Source organism: Lissotriton vulgaris, chromosome 2_1, assembly GCF_964263255.1.
Source record: "Lissotriton vulgaris chromosome 2_1, aLisVul1.2, whole genome shotgun sequence".
Taxonomy (NCBI): domain Eukaryota; kingdom Metazoa; phylum Chordata; class Amphibia; order Caudata; family Salamandridae; genus Lissotriton; species Lissotriton vulgaris.
This window is the reverse complement of record NC_141687.1, coordinates 127,353,557-127,371,018: the sequence shown is the minus strand read 5'-3', so window position 1 is coordinate 127,371,018 and position 17,462 is coordinate 127,353,557. Positions and strand designations below refer to the sequence as shown.

Below are 17,462 nucleotides of genomic sequence, written 5' to 3'. Positions count from 1 at the left end.
TTGCCAACGGCACTCGGTGGTGGCAGTTAGCAGTCAGTGCTGGACTGTGCTTGCCACACGGTGTAGAGCTGCCCTATGAATTTGAGCCTTGCTGGGGGGTTGGCCCAAGTAGTACCTCCATTACCTGTTGAGACCGAGAGGCGCCCTTCCTTCGTTGATGGTAACGGAGGAGCAGGACTGACTACCTCGACATTCCACTGCGGCTGCATTGGAGAGCTGCTGCGGTGCGGCAGGGGCTGCCCTGAATTGTAGGTAGGAGTGGCGCATCTGCCGCCTGGATGATGAGCCGGGTCCTCCCTTCTCTCTGGCACCCCCCTTCTTGGACTAAGCTGCGTATGTGGTTGCAAGCCCAGCAAGTGTTCTGGACCTGCTTTCTAAGGCCCTTGCGCTCTCTCATGAGCCTCCCGGACCCTTACTAGGAGGTGGTCGTGCCTCCTGGTACCCAAGTTACAGGCGGCTGACTGGAGGATGGGGCAGGCAGAGGTGCCGCCGCAAACCCCAACCCAAATGAAGATGCACCAAAATATGGCCCTGCCGATCGCCCTCCTTGAGCATGCAGAGTGTTCAACAGACGAGGAGTCTGATTCAGGGCGGCAGAGAACTGCAGATTTGGATGTGGGTGTGATACTCAAGGCCATGCAGGACTCTTTGGACGCTGTAGATTCTAAAGCAGATGGCCTTCGAGTGGATCTTTCCTATTCCAGCAGGACTTGTGCAACTTTGTGGACAGGACCAAGGAGGTCGAACACTACATCTCCTTGGTTGTTGATGAAATTGCATCTCCCGAGCCAAATGTCGAAGCTGACCAGATCGGTGTTGTCCTTGCCGGAGATAGCCGAGGACGCTGAGAATAGGTCTCAACGTCATAATCTTAGACTCATTGGCCTGCCTGAATCTGTGGAACAGATGGGCCTAACTAGGGTGCTGGATGACTGGTTCAAACTGTGAATGCCTGAAAATAAAATAAACTATCCCCCTTCTCTGCGGAGGTGGGCTTAGGCTCCTCGTCTCAACTCTGGTTTGCACATTTTTCGCTAATTATTTTGTATATGGGTCCTTCTCTTTTTCTATTTCTGTAATTCATGGGTTGTTTGTTTATAATGTGAATTTGTTTGTGAATGCTGCACATGTTTTGTAAATTGTTGCTTCTTGAACCACTGTTTGGATTATATATTGACTGCCCCGGTTCAGGTGTTCATGGCCGCCCCTGTGGTTGGTAACGCTTTTGATAGACTGGTCAGGGGCATTTGTGTATGCCTTTCCACCCCTTCCTCTCATCCCGAAGGTGGTGACCAAGCTGTCTCATTCGCACACGAGAATGATCCTGATTGCCCTGGACTGACCGAGACAATGGTGGCACCCGGACCTTCTGCATCTGTCAGATGCCCACACAAAAGGCTGCCGTGCAGACCGGACCTGCTGTCCAAGATGAATAGGAGGATTCTTCACCCCAACCTTCCCTCACTGAACTTGGCAGCATGGCTCCTGAGGTCCTCCACTATGGCCATTTAGGACAACCACAAGACTGCATGTCCATTTTAAAAGAAGCAAGAAGGCCATCCAGTAGACACTCATATGCGTGCAAGTGGAAACGTATTTATTTGTGGTGCGCTCAAAACTATTATAACCCAACCAAAGGACAGGAGGTGGTCATCCACCATACCTGCTTTATCTGGCAAAAGCAGGCTTGAGGTTTCCCTCCACTAAGGTGCACTTAGCAGCTATCACTGCATATAGGTGCTCGCCTTGTTTCTTTCAGTTACAGGTTGTAAAAGACTTACAGGGTCTGAAAAAAGTCTACCCTCCTGTCCGTCCTCCTTCACCACCCTGGGAGCTGAACCTGGTGCTATCGAAGTCGATGGGTCCACCTTTCGAACCTATCCACAAAGCAACCCTGCAACACCTCACTTGGAAGGCGGCTTTCTTGGTAGCAATCTCGTCAGCTTGCAGAGTGAACGAAATTCAGGCCCTCTGCTCTAAGGAACCCTATACAGTTTTCCATCTTAATAAGGTCATATTGAGGCCTCATCCCTCTTTCCTCCCGAAGGTGGTTTCAGATTTCCATGTGAATCAGACCATCTCTCTGGCCAGCTTTTTCCCTAATCCCTCCACTCCAGCTGAGAGGGCTTTACAGTCTCTGGACCTAAAAAGAGTTTTAAAGTTCTATCTATATAGGTCCAAGTCCACCAAAAAATCTGATCAACTATTTGTTAACTATGGGTCGATCAGAACGGGTTTACCAGCTTCAAAGCAGTCCATCTCAAGATGGATAGTTTCATGCATCAAGCTAGCTTGTCAATTAGCTCAAAGGTCCCTTGGACTTATTCCCAAGGCGCATTCCTCGAGAGAAAAGGCGGCTAAGACTGCTTTTCTTCATAACGTGCCTATCTCTGAAATCTGTAAGGCGGCAACTTGGAGGTCCGTCCATACATTTACAAGGCACTATTGTCTAGATTCAGACAGCAGGGCAGACACTTGAGGAATCTGTTCAACAGCTGAAACGGCTGTTTTATGTTGGGTCACTCTCTCTCATTTGCCTGCAGGTGGATGATGGGCTTGCTGGAAGAGGATAAGTTACTTACCTGTAATCCTTGTTCTCTTCCAGGGGTATCCTCATCAAAGTCCGAAGCAACCCACCTACCTCCCCAGGCAAATGAGATTTTTTTCATTGTTAAAGGATATATTTGTGCCCTGATCTTCAGGGTTACGCAAAGAACAACTGACCTAACTGTCACCCTTGAGGCATGATGGGAAGCTAGTGGTCAGAAAAGTATGCTTTAAAGACACAACGTACCTCATACTGCAGCATAATTATTTGGACATTATCCACTGGAGGATTGGTATTACGAGAGCTGAGAAACCACAAGTACCAAAATGCATTGTTTCAATTCATCTGGCCCACAAGGGGGTGAACATTGTATATAAAAATGGGGTGATTAGCTTGTTGGTCTTTCTGCTCTTGACACAATGTCCAAACGGCCTGCCTCTGAAGAAGATCAATGCTGACCGAAATACAGGATTGCTGCAATGTGAAATATTAAAAGGATTGCACGTTGTGGAGTGCTGCTGCCTCTTTTTTGAAAGGAGAGGGTTTGGAATGGTGTGTGTGTGTGTGTGTGTGTGTGTGTGTGTGTGTATATATATATATATATATATATATATATACACACACACACATCATTTCAAACCCTCTCCTTTCAAAAAAGAGGCAGCAGCACTCCACAAGTATATAATATTCAGTGCTTATGACTTTGATGAGGATACCACTGGAAGAGAACTAGGATTACAGGTAAGTAATTTATCCTTTGCTCGTAAAGGATCAGTAATCTAGGTTACTGGGGACTCTTGTCTAATTTTGTTGGGTGGGGACCCTACTTGTTTTTTTCTCCCGCGCCATGGCCCCCCTTCAGAAAACAGTACTCTCCTGGAATGTGAATGGCCTCCTGGATCACATGAAGCGTTCTGCTGTGTTACGCTATATTAAACGCCACGGGCCAGCAGTCATTCTCCTGCTGAAGACCCATTTATTAGGTACGAATTGCCCATTCCTGGGCCGGTTAGGCTATGAAAGGGTCTACCACTTAGGTTTTACACATGGCTCCATAGGATTCGCTATATTACTACACAAATCCATTCCCATGACAGTTACACATGCTGCATGGACACTTAGGGTTGCCACATGGGTATTGGTGACCGGTTGGAAGCGAGGCACATTCATTTTATATCCTGTTATATCCCACCGCCCTTACTGCAGCCTTGCCTGCAGTCGCTGAAATTATTTGTTGACTGACTCTCCCTCAGGGTGTCACAATGTTGGGAAGAGACTTTAATTTGCTTCCGGACCCGGTCCTGGGCGCCTCTTCCTCCCCATACCAAGCCAGGCATTCCAGAGCGTTCTGCTTGTCCTCGTGGGCAGACTTGCTAGGCCTTTGCGATGCATGGTGCTCCTGGCATCCCACTCAGCGGGCTTACATCCACCGATCTGCAGTGCATGTGGCAGAATCTCGCATAGACCTGACGTGGTTGCCGGCCGCGGATCTCCTCTCGGTTAAGCTCTGCTGTTGCTTTGGTGGGTAACTCCACCCACTGTCTTGCGGCCGGCTTGGAGATTTAATGCATGGTACTTTCAGATTCTTGCATGTGAGACGTTAGTAGAGGTGAAATTGTGTCAGTACTTGGAGCTCAATGCAGGTTCAGTAGCATCGACGGCGACACCTTGGACGGCTAGTAAGCCATTCTTGAGAGGTTAAATTAAAGGCCACTTTCACTAGACCGAGGTGGTAGTCTGGCGAGCCTGACAGATTTGGAAACCCGGATAGTATGGTTGGAAGTGGCTCTTCTCACAGGGATACCGAGCAATCTCGTTGCCTCCTCCCCGTGGCCCAGATTGAACTTGAGCAGGTTTCCTTGGAACAGGCCAGACAATGTTGGAAGACCTACATGCAGAGGGTGTACGCCTCAGGGGACAAACCGGGCACATTGTTGTACTTGGTGGCCACCTATGCGGTATCTGACCGTATAGTTCTGGTAATTCGGGACTCATCAGGTTGTCCCTAGGAGGAGCTTCGGCAATTGCCCGGACCTTTGCTGATTTTTACTGAGGGTTATACTTGCGGTGTCTTCCGCCACTAGTAGAGGTAGCTAATCCACTTTTAGATACATACCACTGCCGACTATACCCAGTGTCTTGGTCCAAGAACTGGACCAAGGCCTGGGTACTTTGCCACGCAAGCATCCAAGATGGCCACTTGCCCCTGAAGCTCCATCGGCCGGGCTCGACACATGCTCCTTTTCTCCATGAAGAGCCACAATTAACGGAGCAGAAAGCGCGCCACTGATCCTGTGAGGCGAGGAGGAATCTAGCGATATCTCCCATGTGCCACGGCGATGCTTTGAACCGGAGTTCCCAGCTGCTGCATGGGAGCACGCCGAGATCCGGAGCCGCGGCCTATGGCCATCCTGAGAGCTGCAGAGACCAGGCTATGAGGTGAGCGGGGGCTTCAGGTCGGCTCCCAATGCAGGTACCGCTTTCCCCATAGTTGCGAGGCTGCCCCAGCCACGCTCCTAAGGTGCGCGTTGAGCCGGACTGCGGGCGCGGCATGTCTACAACCCGGCCCGTCCCAGCGTTTACTGCTCTGCCAGGGGACAGGGCCTTCCGGTCCCCCAGTTGCCTGGGGGGTTCGGCGGGTGTGGCCAACTCGGCTCCGCCCTCGAGGCCGAGACAACTGTTGGGCCGGCTGTGTGGCGCCTGCTCCCTTCTCCCCTCCTCCCCTCCGTCGCTGGTTACCAGACGGGACCGACGGAAATGGCCCCGGGATCCTATGTAAAATTACAATTGGCACCAAAGACCTAAAAACACAGCATCACCTTGTGCCTGGCTAATTGGAGACCTGCGAGAAGTTCTGCTGCTATTTCGCCCTTTCACTGCAGGCAACACTTGTAAACCGATATTGACGCTTCGCAAATTCCCCTGGGGCAGAACACTTCAAGTGCTGCAATTCACCCTTCAATGAAGCTCTAAACATCTGGCACTTTCATCCCCCAGAAGACACGGGTGGATCGCTTCAACTGGGCCGCAGATCTAGAGACTCCTGGTGACCCCAAGAATCAAATGATACTCGCAGGCCTATTCATAATCTGCGGCCCTGAGAGTCTCTGAACCCACATGAGCCATCCCCTGCATTGTCTCGCTCCTGGCCCCGTTTGGTTTAAGGAACACACACGCTGTGACACGAGGGGCCCGAGGGCTTTCCGACCACGCTTGGTGGGCCCACACTTCAGCTTGTCAGTCGTGAATACCGCGCCGCCTCTACTTCCAGGCTGGGCTTGGTGGCCTGAACGCTGCCCCTACTCCCGACTGCACAGCCTAGTTGGGATTGTTGGCCCAACCCGGCTCCCGCCTACACGTCACCCTCGCAGGTCCCCCCCTGGTATCTCCCCTCCACTACCCTGCGGCATGGGCCGCAAAGATTCCAAGCACAGGACTTTACCCTTTGGGATAGTTGCAGACAACATAACCGACGACCCCACTAACATGGCCGATGGAGCCCATGGCACCGAGGATACAGAAGACCCTCAGTCTCTATCAGCTGCAATGCTCCAGAAAATGAGAGCAGGATTTCGGGCCCTGGTCGGTAGGTTTGACGCACTGGATAAAAACCTGGCAGACATGGGTGCTAAGGTTCAGGCACATGACCAACAGTTGGATGTGGCGGAGGCTAGATATCCGATGTGGAGGATAGCGCGGCGCAATCTCAGAAACGTCTGGACAGAGTGGAACGAATCTTGAACGAGGTGGCGATTAAGAACGAGGACCTGGAAGTGCGCAGTCGGCGCAACACCGTGCACATCCGGCCACGGCTGGTCGCATGGATGTCTTCATTGAACAATGGCTATCTGATCTGTTTGGCAGGGAGTCCTTCACTCAGGGCTTTGTAGTAGAACGCGCCCACAGATCGTTGGGCCCTCGCCCCAGTCCTGGTCTTCCTCCGAGACCCATCATTGCAAGAATTATGAACTTCAGGGCTCGAGACTCCATTTTGCGTGCCGCTCGTGAATGTGGCGAAGTACAGTGGCAAGGTTCTAAACTATCCTTCTTCCCAGACTTCACTATTATGGTACAGGACGCTCGCTACAAATTTAATGTGGTGAAGGCTACCCTGAGAAATCTGGGGCTACTGTATGGAATGCTATATCCAGCTAGGCTTAAGGTAGACGTGGGAGGCCATTCCTGTATATTTGATACCCCAAATGAAGCACAGGAGTTCTGCCACACTTACGAAAAGGACAACAATGGGGCGGTGGCGGCAGGGAGAGTTTTATCTCCTCCTTGGAGCGGTTCCGAAGCCAGCATGGAACTCTTCTCAAATACAGGGACTGGATAATCTGACAGTACTGCATGGGCTTCTGAGACTGATGCTTTAGTTGTACGGTTCCTTCTCATTCATTGAAGTAGTAACTTGAATGTCCGGCCGACTTGGCATTGCCACACTTCAAGGTGTACACCTTGGTTTGGTTTTTGTCTTTCCAGAAATTGCGCTGTTGGTTTGCTAGTTTCACATCTAGATTTGCATGCTTCTGGCACCGCCAGATGTTCTGATGGGCATGGTTTTGCCTCACTAGGGGAAGGGTGAAGCTGGGTGGTGGGGGGATTCTTGCATTATGTTCACTATTTTCAGGGACTAGATACACAAGTCATTGTCACAAGGCATTTGATTAGCTTATTTACACACATGTTTAATGTCTCAGGTCTAGTATAGTAGGTAACTTGCCTGGACCTTCCGGGCTGTCCCTTATGTCATGGAATGTCAGGGGCCTAAATAACACCCGTAAAAGACGCCAGGTGATCAACTACTTATTACGACATAACATCGATATAGCCTGCCTGCAGGAAACACACTTGTCCAAATCAGACAATTCCCCAGTGGCAGCAAGCTGTGGAGCACACAGATATTTCTCTAACTATAGTAGATACGCTAGGGGGGTCGCCATACTTCTCCACAAAAGGGTCCCCTTTTACCCGGGTAGAGTCATTGAGGATAGCGAGGGCCGTTTCTGTAGTAGGGGATCTCTGTGCATAGTCATAATCTAGTGAATAGTCCCGCCCAGGTGCGTGGACCCCGGAGCAATCAAACATAATCTCTTAAGCTGTCTTCTTTGCAGTCCTGCATAGACACTTAAGAGAAAATCAAAGACAAATAATGCAGCCTATAATACAAGGCTACACTGGCCAGTACTTCAACTTAAAGTGAAAAGGATAGCCAAATAAAATTCAAATTTTACACATATTGCCAAGTTTCACTAAAAGAGACACTTCCCTTCACCAAAATCCTTCAAATGATAGAGAGGAAGGGTTGGACAGAAAAGCCCCCATAGGCTGCCATTATGTGTCTGGAAAAGGGATACCGTGCCTTTAAGGAACTCTCCAGAGACCCTCGGTATCCCAGGATGCACAGCAAAAGTCCTTTTACTTTCAGTTCTTTTTTCTGGCTCCTGCTAGCAGGACCCTGGAGCATTGAGCTCTCCCTTTTTGGGTATTTCTTCAATTTTTGGCACTTTTCCAGGGTTTTGAGTGTTTCACTCGACGTCTGCTGTGTTTTATAACCAGTTTTACCTCTTTCTGTCGAAAATGCCAGCTTTATTAGACAAGTGCCCTGAGTGTGGTAGTAAGAAGGCTAAATCTGACCCCCACAGAGTATGCATACTCTGTCTCCCTTCCACCCATGTCCCTGACTCCTGTGATATCTGTTACTCTTTCTCCAGGAGGACCCTGCGTGACAGGGAGAAGATTTGACTCCAAGGCCTGGAGCAGCGGAGACATGAAGAACCAGGTGGGACTTCTGGGCATGGAGGGACTCTATCATCATCATCATCCTCTGCCGGTGCTTCGGCCTCTGGGGGGCTCCCCAGTCAAGAAAAGGCCCGGAAAAGGCACAGATCCCGGTCGACATCGATAGCTTCGGCGTCGAGAGGTATGACCACAATCTGCTCTCTGTCGACCCAAGGATCTGGGTCCAAGCGGCGTCGCCGCTCAACGTCGAGAGGCAGGACGGCGAGCCCTCGGACGAGGTCGACGCCGAGGACTTCACCGGCGTCAACACACCATCGACGTCGAGATGAGTCAAGGAGGCGACGACGTTCGCCGTCGAGGCTGTACCACCGCTTGCCGTCAATGTCGACACGACTGTCGACATCGAGAAGAGCCAAGTCGACGTCGAAGAGAAATCGTTCGACGTCGATGAGTGTATTGACATCTAGAAGATCGACGTCGAGGAGTAGAAAGTCGAAGAGGTTGACGTTGAGGAAGGACAAATCGATGTCGAGGAGACTTTAAGGACCAGGACAGTGTCCCGGGCCTCAGTGGTCAGTCTGTCATCTTCATCGGCGAGGTCCCGGTTGCAGCGGTGACGGCGCTCGTCCAAAAAGAGGTCTGTCTCCAGAACATCTTCTTTGAAACCTTCTCAAAAGAAGAGGAGAGTGGTGAGGCCACCGGATTCGGAGTATTCACAGACCTACTCACCTTCTAGGCCCAGGACGCTTGCACCTCCACAGCTGCCTCCGAGGATGCCTCCTCCGCGGCTTCCTCCTCCTCCAGCAACGATTCCTCCTCCTCCTCCGCCACTACCACCCCTGCCTCCTCTTCCACCGCCTCCCCGATCTCCACCACCTCGGCTTGAGGTTCCCGCTCCTACGCTTTCGCCTCCTCTAAGACCGGCGGCTCCGGCGAAGCCTCGGAGATCTAGATCAAGGTCTAGAGGAAGGGATCACACTCGCAGTAGACACTGCTCCTCCACAAGGTCTCGTCACCGCCATCAGAGAGACAGGTCGCGGTCCCAGTACACGGGCTCCTCGAGCGACCGGGGGTATTCTCCAACATTATCGGATTCCCCTCCTACGAGGGTGTTGCCTGTGGACGACAATGTGACGTTTCAGGAAGTGCTGTTGAGGGGGGCAGCGTAGTTAGGGATCAAATTGACGGTACCCACACCATCTACCTCTGTGATCTTTGAGACTTTTCACAAACGGCATCTATCTCGCCCATTGTTGCCCTTAGTGCCAGGACTGGAGGAACTGGCCATGGAGCTGTTTCTGACCCCGGCTTCTATGAAGTCGGCTCCAATTCAGCTGCAAAAGAAGTACAGGCCCCCGGATCCTGATCCGGCGTTCTTGAGGTCAGATCCTGTACCGGATTCTGTCATCGTGACAGCAGCCATCTTCTAGGGTGTCTCTGGACAAGGAGAGCCGTCAGATGGATTCAGCCGGACGGAAGGTTTGTGGCACGGCTGCCACATCAATGAAAGCGGCGAGTGCCTTGGCGCTGTTGGGTCGCTATGACCGCGCTTTATGGGAATCTTTGCAACAGTTTATCGAGCTCCTTCCGACGGACAGGAGGGAAGATTTCCAGGAGATATTGAACGAGGGCATGATGTTCTCCAATCAAGTCATCAGCTCTGCGGCGGACGCCTCTCTCCTGGCGGCTCATGGTTATTGCCATGGCATTAATTTAAGACTCCATTCCTGGTTGCGCCTTACCTCTCAAACTGGAGGCGCAGCAGAGAGTCGCAAATTTGCCGTTCTCTGGGTCGACGATCTTTGGGACGCATGCAGATGAGGAGATGGCCCGCATGAAGGCGAACGTAGAGACATTGAAGGCAGTTGGTTTGGAGAAACCAAAGGAACAACGGAAGTCCTTCTGCCCGTTCCAGTGAAGATATGGTTCCCAGAAGCGAAGAAAAGGTCGTCAGGCTGGCCAGCAGCAACAACAGCAGCAGCAGTACAAGCGGCAGCCTTTCCAGAAGCGTCCGAGGGGCAGAGGCGGCCAGCAGAAGCATACAAAATTACCTGGCAGAGTGGAGAAAAATTACTCCTGATAAGTGGGTGCTGAATATTGTTTGCAATGGATACAGTCTTCGTTTTGTCAGCCCTCCTCCAGCAATTCCACCGGTTCTCTCCAGTTCCAGCTGCGCGAGCTCCAAGCGGAGGCCGATACCCTGTTAAGAAAAAGGGCGATAGACGTCCCTTTGTCTCAAAGGGGAAAGGGCCTTTACTTACGGTTCTTCCTGGTGCGCAAGAAGGACAAGAACGATTACAGGCCTATTCTGGATTTGCGACAAGCAAACAAATGGATTCGAAGGGAGAAATTTTGCATGCTGTCTTTGCACCGAATTTATCCTGAGCTACAAAGAGGAGACTGGCTTTGCGCAATAGATCTACAGGATGCGTACTTCCATGTGCCCATTGCACGGAAACACCGGAAGTTCCTGCGCTTTCTAGTCGGCGCCAATCACTATCAGTACACCGTACTACAGTTTGGACTGAAGTCTACACCCAGGACTTTTTCAAAGTGCATGGCGGTGGTGGCAGCGCACCTGAGAAAGAACACGGTGTTTGTCTACCCGTACCTGGACGACTGGCTGATCAAAGTCATTTGAGATGTCATCAGTGATGTCATGAGTGATGGCACTGACCATATCATGAGTGATGTAATATGTGACGTCATCAGCAGTGCATTGCACGCGCAAGTTATAGTGAGTCCAACTAACTATAACGTGGGAATTTCAATGGTTTATGCAAGTAAAATTTCCACCTAACTATAACTGGTGTGAAACCTATGGTTTTTTCAGTGAATATATATATATATATATGCACAAACACACTTGGTGTGGTTCTCCTTTCATTTGGTCATTCATGAGATTATAAACTGGTAAAACCAGCTGCTTTACGTTCCTTCAAGACTTAGCCTGAAGGCTGCTCTCCGCTGCTACCACTAGGATAGCTTTTCAATATAGGTTGCCTTTAAACCTACCATCAATAAGGGTCATTTAGACTGGTGCAATGTGCCCACTAGAATAGTGGACAGCATATGCCAGGCCAACTTCTCACATCTACCCTTTCTTGTTTACCCTGTTCGTCACTGTATTAGGATGGTCCATTTAGTGCTGTCCTGGGCATCGGCAATCTGGCCCTCATGTTGATTTTACGAAAGCTTTCGATACCGTGTCATGGATGGAGTTTTGTCAGGCTGGCATGGGGGAGGGCTTCCATTGTATGGTTTGTCTTCTTTACCACTCTCCGAAGGCTCAGGCCCTGGTGAATGGGGTTCTGTCTCCTGCATTTCCCATTGAGTGGGGCATGCACCAGGGCTGTCCATTGTATTGTCCCCTCTGCTTTTTGCATTGGTGATACGCCGTCACACTCTGGTTTCAGGCTGACAGTTGGGGATTGGCCTTGTAAACCGGCTAGCAATATGCACGGATGCTTCTGTTTTTAAGAGGGCATTGGCGTGGGTATCCCTCACTTGTTGGTAGGACGGCTCTTCGCCTTATTGGTTGGGACCATTGCCTCACAGAGACGATTCCTTTGTGATGAGGAACATGTCTTGGTCAACTTTTGACACTGAAAGGTTTTCTGCCATGGGATTGCATACCTGTGGGATGTCTACAAGGGTGAAAAGTACTCGCTGTAGAATTTGCAGTTCTTTCGGTACCTCCAATTACGCCATGCCTTGCTAGCTCACAAACTCCTGAGTGAGTCCCTGCCAGAATACAATCTGCTGCAGGCTAAACTTTTCTTGTGGCGGCTAGGTAAGGGGGCCGCTTCGGTAGTTTACCGCTTCTTAGTAATCCATCCCCGAATGGTCTTGGGAAGGTCAAGCAGAGATGGGCATCCTGAGTGGAAGAACTGGATCACGATGACTGGAGAGAGGCTTGCATGGCACCTAGGGAGCTGGCGATCTCAGTTCGGCTGCGCATGGTACAGTTCACTACCTGCATGTGTCTTACAGCAGCCCTGAGGCACTTACAACATGTACACTCCAAAGCGCCAGCGGCGTTCGTGCTTCCCAAGGCAGACTTTTTCCATATTGCCTGGGAGTCCTTGGTACTGAAACCTTTTTGGGAGGGGGTGGGTTGAATATTATCCACTGTCCAAGACCACCCCCCTAGAGTTGATGCCCCGTGTTGCTTTACTATGGCTTATTGAGGAGGTAGGGGGCCCTAGGGCCGAATGCTCCTTTCTGGGGACAGCTTGCTTAGTTTCTAAGCAAGAATGTGGCCCGGGTCAGGAACCAAGAAAAGTCACCGAATGTTAGAGGTTGGCACGCAGAGGTGGACGGGTGCGCGCAGCAAGCGGAGCCAATTTTTGAGGCACATAGCTGTCCGAAGAAACATGAATGCAATGGGGGAAATGGTGTGATTATGGTTTATTGATATGATAATTCACTTTTGTATACTATTGATATCTGGAATTGCTGTCATGCCGTGCGTGTACACTGATCAACGCTTGTACTGTACTAAGCCATGTTTTTGACACAAAAACTTTGATACAATTGGTCATTAATTTTTTTTTATTTTCTGGACCTGCGGCCCAAGTCCAGTAATGCGTTTGCAACATGTTTCTTCATGTTGTGGCCGCTATTCACATCATGCAGTCCTGTGCAACTCCTGGGGACCAGACCAATCTAAATTCTTTTTTTGTTGTTTTTTCCTGCAGGACTACCAATGGCAACAGATATCTAGACATTGTTCTCTTCATTTCTCTAGAATGGCTTAACAGATTTACACCATATCTCAAAAGCTTGGTTTCTGGATATATCTGTAGCTTTCTGCCAAATTTGTTGTAATACTGTTAAGCCATTTTTTCTTTATGGTTAGCTTTTTTGCCTATGGAGTTGCATATGGGGAAAAAAGCAACATCTAATTTAAAGTATGGAGCTGAAATGAGAAAATAGACGGAAAGCAAATACTAGAGAAAGGCTGACTTGTCTCATACACTCCAATATGTTCATTAACCCAGACTGTGTGACCCATCATTACAGTTCTAAATCTACAATGCAGTTTACAATGCAGTCACAAACTCCAACTGCCCTGAAGATATTGGGCTCTTCCCATACTCCGGATTTACCTCCCAATCTCCCAGAGGATGGTCTTAAAAATGAAACAGGCTTCCACTTTGCTTACATTTTTAAAGTACTTTAAAACAGAAGGTAGGGAGAGCTAGTTCATATTAACTGATAGGTTCATGGACTGTACATGGAGCAACAGGTTGGCTTTACCTCTACATTAGACCTACGGTTGGTTAAAAAATGAAGGCCCTTTCTGGGCAAAGACCCACCATTACAAATGTGACCACCGCAGCTGCTCCATAGTGACTGTCCTAGCTGCAGCAAAGCTGCTGTTCAAGAATGAACAGTGAATGCTTTAATATACTGCGCTACCAAAGAACTAGAGTACTGACACTAAAAGCCTGATGTACCTTCACTGGCATCCCTGGGACTGACCGAAACATCATTAAATATATTTACTGTAGGCTGCATGAGCAAGTGAACACAGTGCTTGCTTTGGCTGTTAGCAACTGCAGAAGCAGGTGAAGTCGCAATTGCAGAAGCAGGTGAAGTCCCAAAAACAATCTGCGTTCTTAAAGTTGCCCATAAATAAGTGTTTGAAACATGTTTTAGACTTGTAGACATAGTAAACATTTAATGTATGTTGATGTATACTACCCACTGTACTCATACTCTCCCTTCTTGCAACAGGAATGCATTGGAAAAGGTAGCGAACAGAAAGGAAAGGGAGATAAAGCTTGAGCGATTGGACGCAGGAAGGAGGTGGGCACACAGGAGCAGCCGACATACAGGGGGAAAAAGAGGGGTGGAAGGGAGCAGCAAGATACAGATGCACAAGGAGAAATAGGAGGGGCCTTATTTTCTTGTCAAACTGAAAAAATAGGGAAACACGTAACCGAAAAATAGTTTCCTGATGTAAGCGATGGAATGATACAACTCCACAAATCAAAATATGGAGCGGGCATAGGGTAAACTAGAAGCCTACATTAGGTATCTATTAAGGTACTGGTAACAATAGATCTACAAGATAGTAAAACAGTCTGTAGCAATACCTAAAAGTTGATGCACAGGTATGATGTTTGGATATTTTCTTTTTCTTTTAGCCTGGAACTATGATTGAATGGGGCAACAACTGGTGAGTTTGTGGGGTTGCATTCGCACCTTTAAGAAATGTAGTTGATTTACATGTATTGGAAATGTATTTATCTCTTCGATCCTTGTGTAATAGCAAAGTTTATGTGGGAGAACACAAATTCCATGTTCATGTATTTGGTTGCTGAGAGTTCTCGTTAAATTACAAATGCATGCTACATTAATAATAGGGTATGATATATGCACAACAATTTGCGTATTTCAGTGTTCCTTTTATTTAAAATATTTTTGGAGGAAAAATGTAAGCATTTTTAGAAGCTATTTAAATAGTTTGCATATAAAGTTTAATGATGTCAGAGACTCAAGATAGACTGACTTTATTTTTTTTTTTTTTTTTTACCCTTGTGCATTTTTTTCCACTTTCTCTTTAAGGACTGGAATGATAACCTTGTGTGGAAATAACCCTGGTCAAACGTGTATACATTGCATTTTATTATGTATTAAGGCAATTACAAAAAGTAGCAGTTCTAATGTGAAGCAAAAATAAATAAAATCCTCCAGCTAGCTGAATCTTAACTGCTTTAATCTAAACAAAATAATTTGAAGAGTTAGGAACATTACTGAAATAATGTAATTCAAAAAATCAAAGTGTAGTTTTATTTTCAAATTAATATGCAATATGTTCTATCAGCCAGATTTCCATCTGCCTTGCACAGAGTTGAACCCAATGTTGGTGTATCGATTTGTCCATTAAAGTCATTACTGATATTGATTCTAGAGGATGATTATTTGCATGATGTAGAATGATAATTTTTTGGGATAGCAAAACAAGCAATTACAATTTTTATAAATATTTTGACAACATAAATATTTGCAGTTTATTAACCCAGGCATTCAGTGGTATAAATGGCATAATGGCCTAAGGGCTTGCACTAATTAGATAAAGATTGAACTGTGAATAACTGCTTTAGGCTGCCAAACGTTTTCAGTGTCTGCTCAGTTATTCATAGTATGATTTAGAGAACAGTAGTGGTTCCCTCAAGCCTGAGCTTCCCTGTGTAACAAACAACATGGACATATTTCGTATTGATAGGATTTACTGTCCTTAAAAGGAATGAAACCAATTCAGACAAATATATAATGAACGGGTGCTCCAGTGAGTGGTGCAGTGAAAGTGACAAGTGAATAGCTGTGCGCTAAAAATGATGTGAACAAAGAAAGTAAAAATACTGTAGATACTTTTCACAATGCTACTTCCAATTTTGTCTCAGGAGTAGAGTACAGTGCAAGCGAAGATCAATGAATGGCAGTCAACAAATAATATTATTTTTAAACGTTTCAGCCCCTATTAGTTATTTGGGATTGGGAGAATTCTTCACCTGGACTGATTAGCAAAACCTCCAAAAAATAATTTCAGAAAATAGAGAAGCTCATGAGGCCCACCAAGCTCATGGCAGTGCACAATAAATTAACTGCTGATGGACCTGTTGCACTTACCAAAAGAGTTCTGGAGGTGTCCGGAGGGAGGGGGGAATAAATCGTCCAGTCTGTAGTCCAAAAACAATATGTTGTTCTTCAGAATAAATAATAATTAGTGGTAACAATGTGTTGCAATATATAAGGAACAAATGACCTTAGAGCATGCAAAGGTGAACGAATCCACCAGAATCGAGCCTAACCATACTACAGAATGTACCTCCCTATTTTTTTCTGTACAACATTAAGCAGATTATGGACTATGGACTGGTGGTTTATACCCCTGAGTCCCCCACAATTCTTTTGGAACCTGCAACATGCACATCAGCTGGATATTTATTGTGCAAACTGGGCCCCATGAGTTTCTCTATTTTTCAAAAATAATGTTTTGTAGGTGTTTCCAAACAGTCCAGATGAAGATGCCTCCCAAATAACTAGCAGGAGTCAAAACGTCAACGTTTTTTTGACTTGTAGAGTGACATTTATTGATATTTGCCTCAATTTCACTCTTAATTCAGAGACACAATTTGAAATAACATTGCAAATGTATCTAAAGTGTATCTAATTTGTTCACATTTTTAGGGTACATCTATTCACATGTCACTTTTATTGCACCATTCATGGAGCACCTGTACAGTCTATTTTTGTCTGGATTTCTTTTATTCCTTTTGATCACAGTCAATTCTGTTAATATCAGATGTATGTGCATGTTTGTTACACCAGGAAAGCCCAGGCTTTAGGCTTTCTTCAAGGGAATCCATGTTCTCTAAACACTATTGATCACCCAGATTTTCTGGGCTACCGGGTTTCCCAATATTTGGAGCCAGTTCATAATGCCATTGTTCCTTGTTTGTTGCTTAAAAGTAACTTATTTTCAGCATTTCTTTGCTGACTTCTTGTGATAGACTGATGTATCTTAGGACTGTGTGCTCTGATCATGAAAGAACAATTTTGCACTCTGTGCTATGGCAGGGTCGTATTTCTTTTAATCAAGACCATCTAGAAATATCAGTTTTCTTGCTATTCCTGCTGACCTATCCACAATTTTCTACAAAACATCTTAATACTTGATAGCTGTTCAAAATGTGTAGTTTTGTTTGAAGCAGATCACACACCTTTTGTCAAATGATAAACTAAATGTGACCCAGAAAATGATGTTTTGTGAACTCTTAAATCCCTTCTTTTCTTCCTTCAGGGCTCGAGCTATTGGCTATCGGCAAGACAATAATGAAGCAGTTGCTGGCTTTTTTTCACAAATTGGACAGTTATATATGGTTCATCATCTCTGGGGTAACATTACATTTTGTTGTTCAGAATATTTATATTTCTCTTTCCACATTCTTCACTGTTTATTTACATAATTTATTCAGATAGTTTCTTTGTCATGACCTCCAAGGTTTGCCTCACACTCCCTAATATCTTAAAGAATTTTGGATGGTATTATCTTTTCTTTCTATTTGGTATTAATGAGTGAATGCAAGGGACAGATTACTGGAGAGAGAATGTAGTACTGCAGGTTTTTAGTAGTAATAGTGCGACAGTATACTAATAT

At 47.0% G+C, this 17,462-nt stretch overlaps 1 protein-coding gene across 1 annotated transcript in view; it reads left to right on the top strand.

Annotated features, from left to right (window-relative positions):
* The window catches only part of NIPSNAP2 (nipsnap homolog 2), a 102,527-nt gene that overhangs the window by 56,189 nt on the left and 28,876 nt on the right, over positions 1-17,462 (top strand). Inside the window, exons 7-8 of the mRNA XM_086954578.1 lie at positions 14,446-14,477; positions 17,106-17,200. Of these exons, the coding sequence (XP_086810704.1) occupies positions 14,446-14,477; positions 17,106-17,200 (127 nt within the window). The remainder of the gene's footprint in view (positions 1-14,445; positions 14,478-17,105; positions 17,201-17,462) is intronic.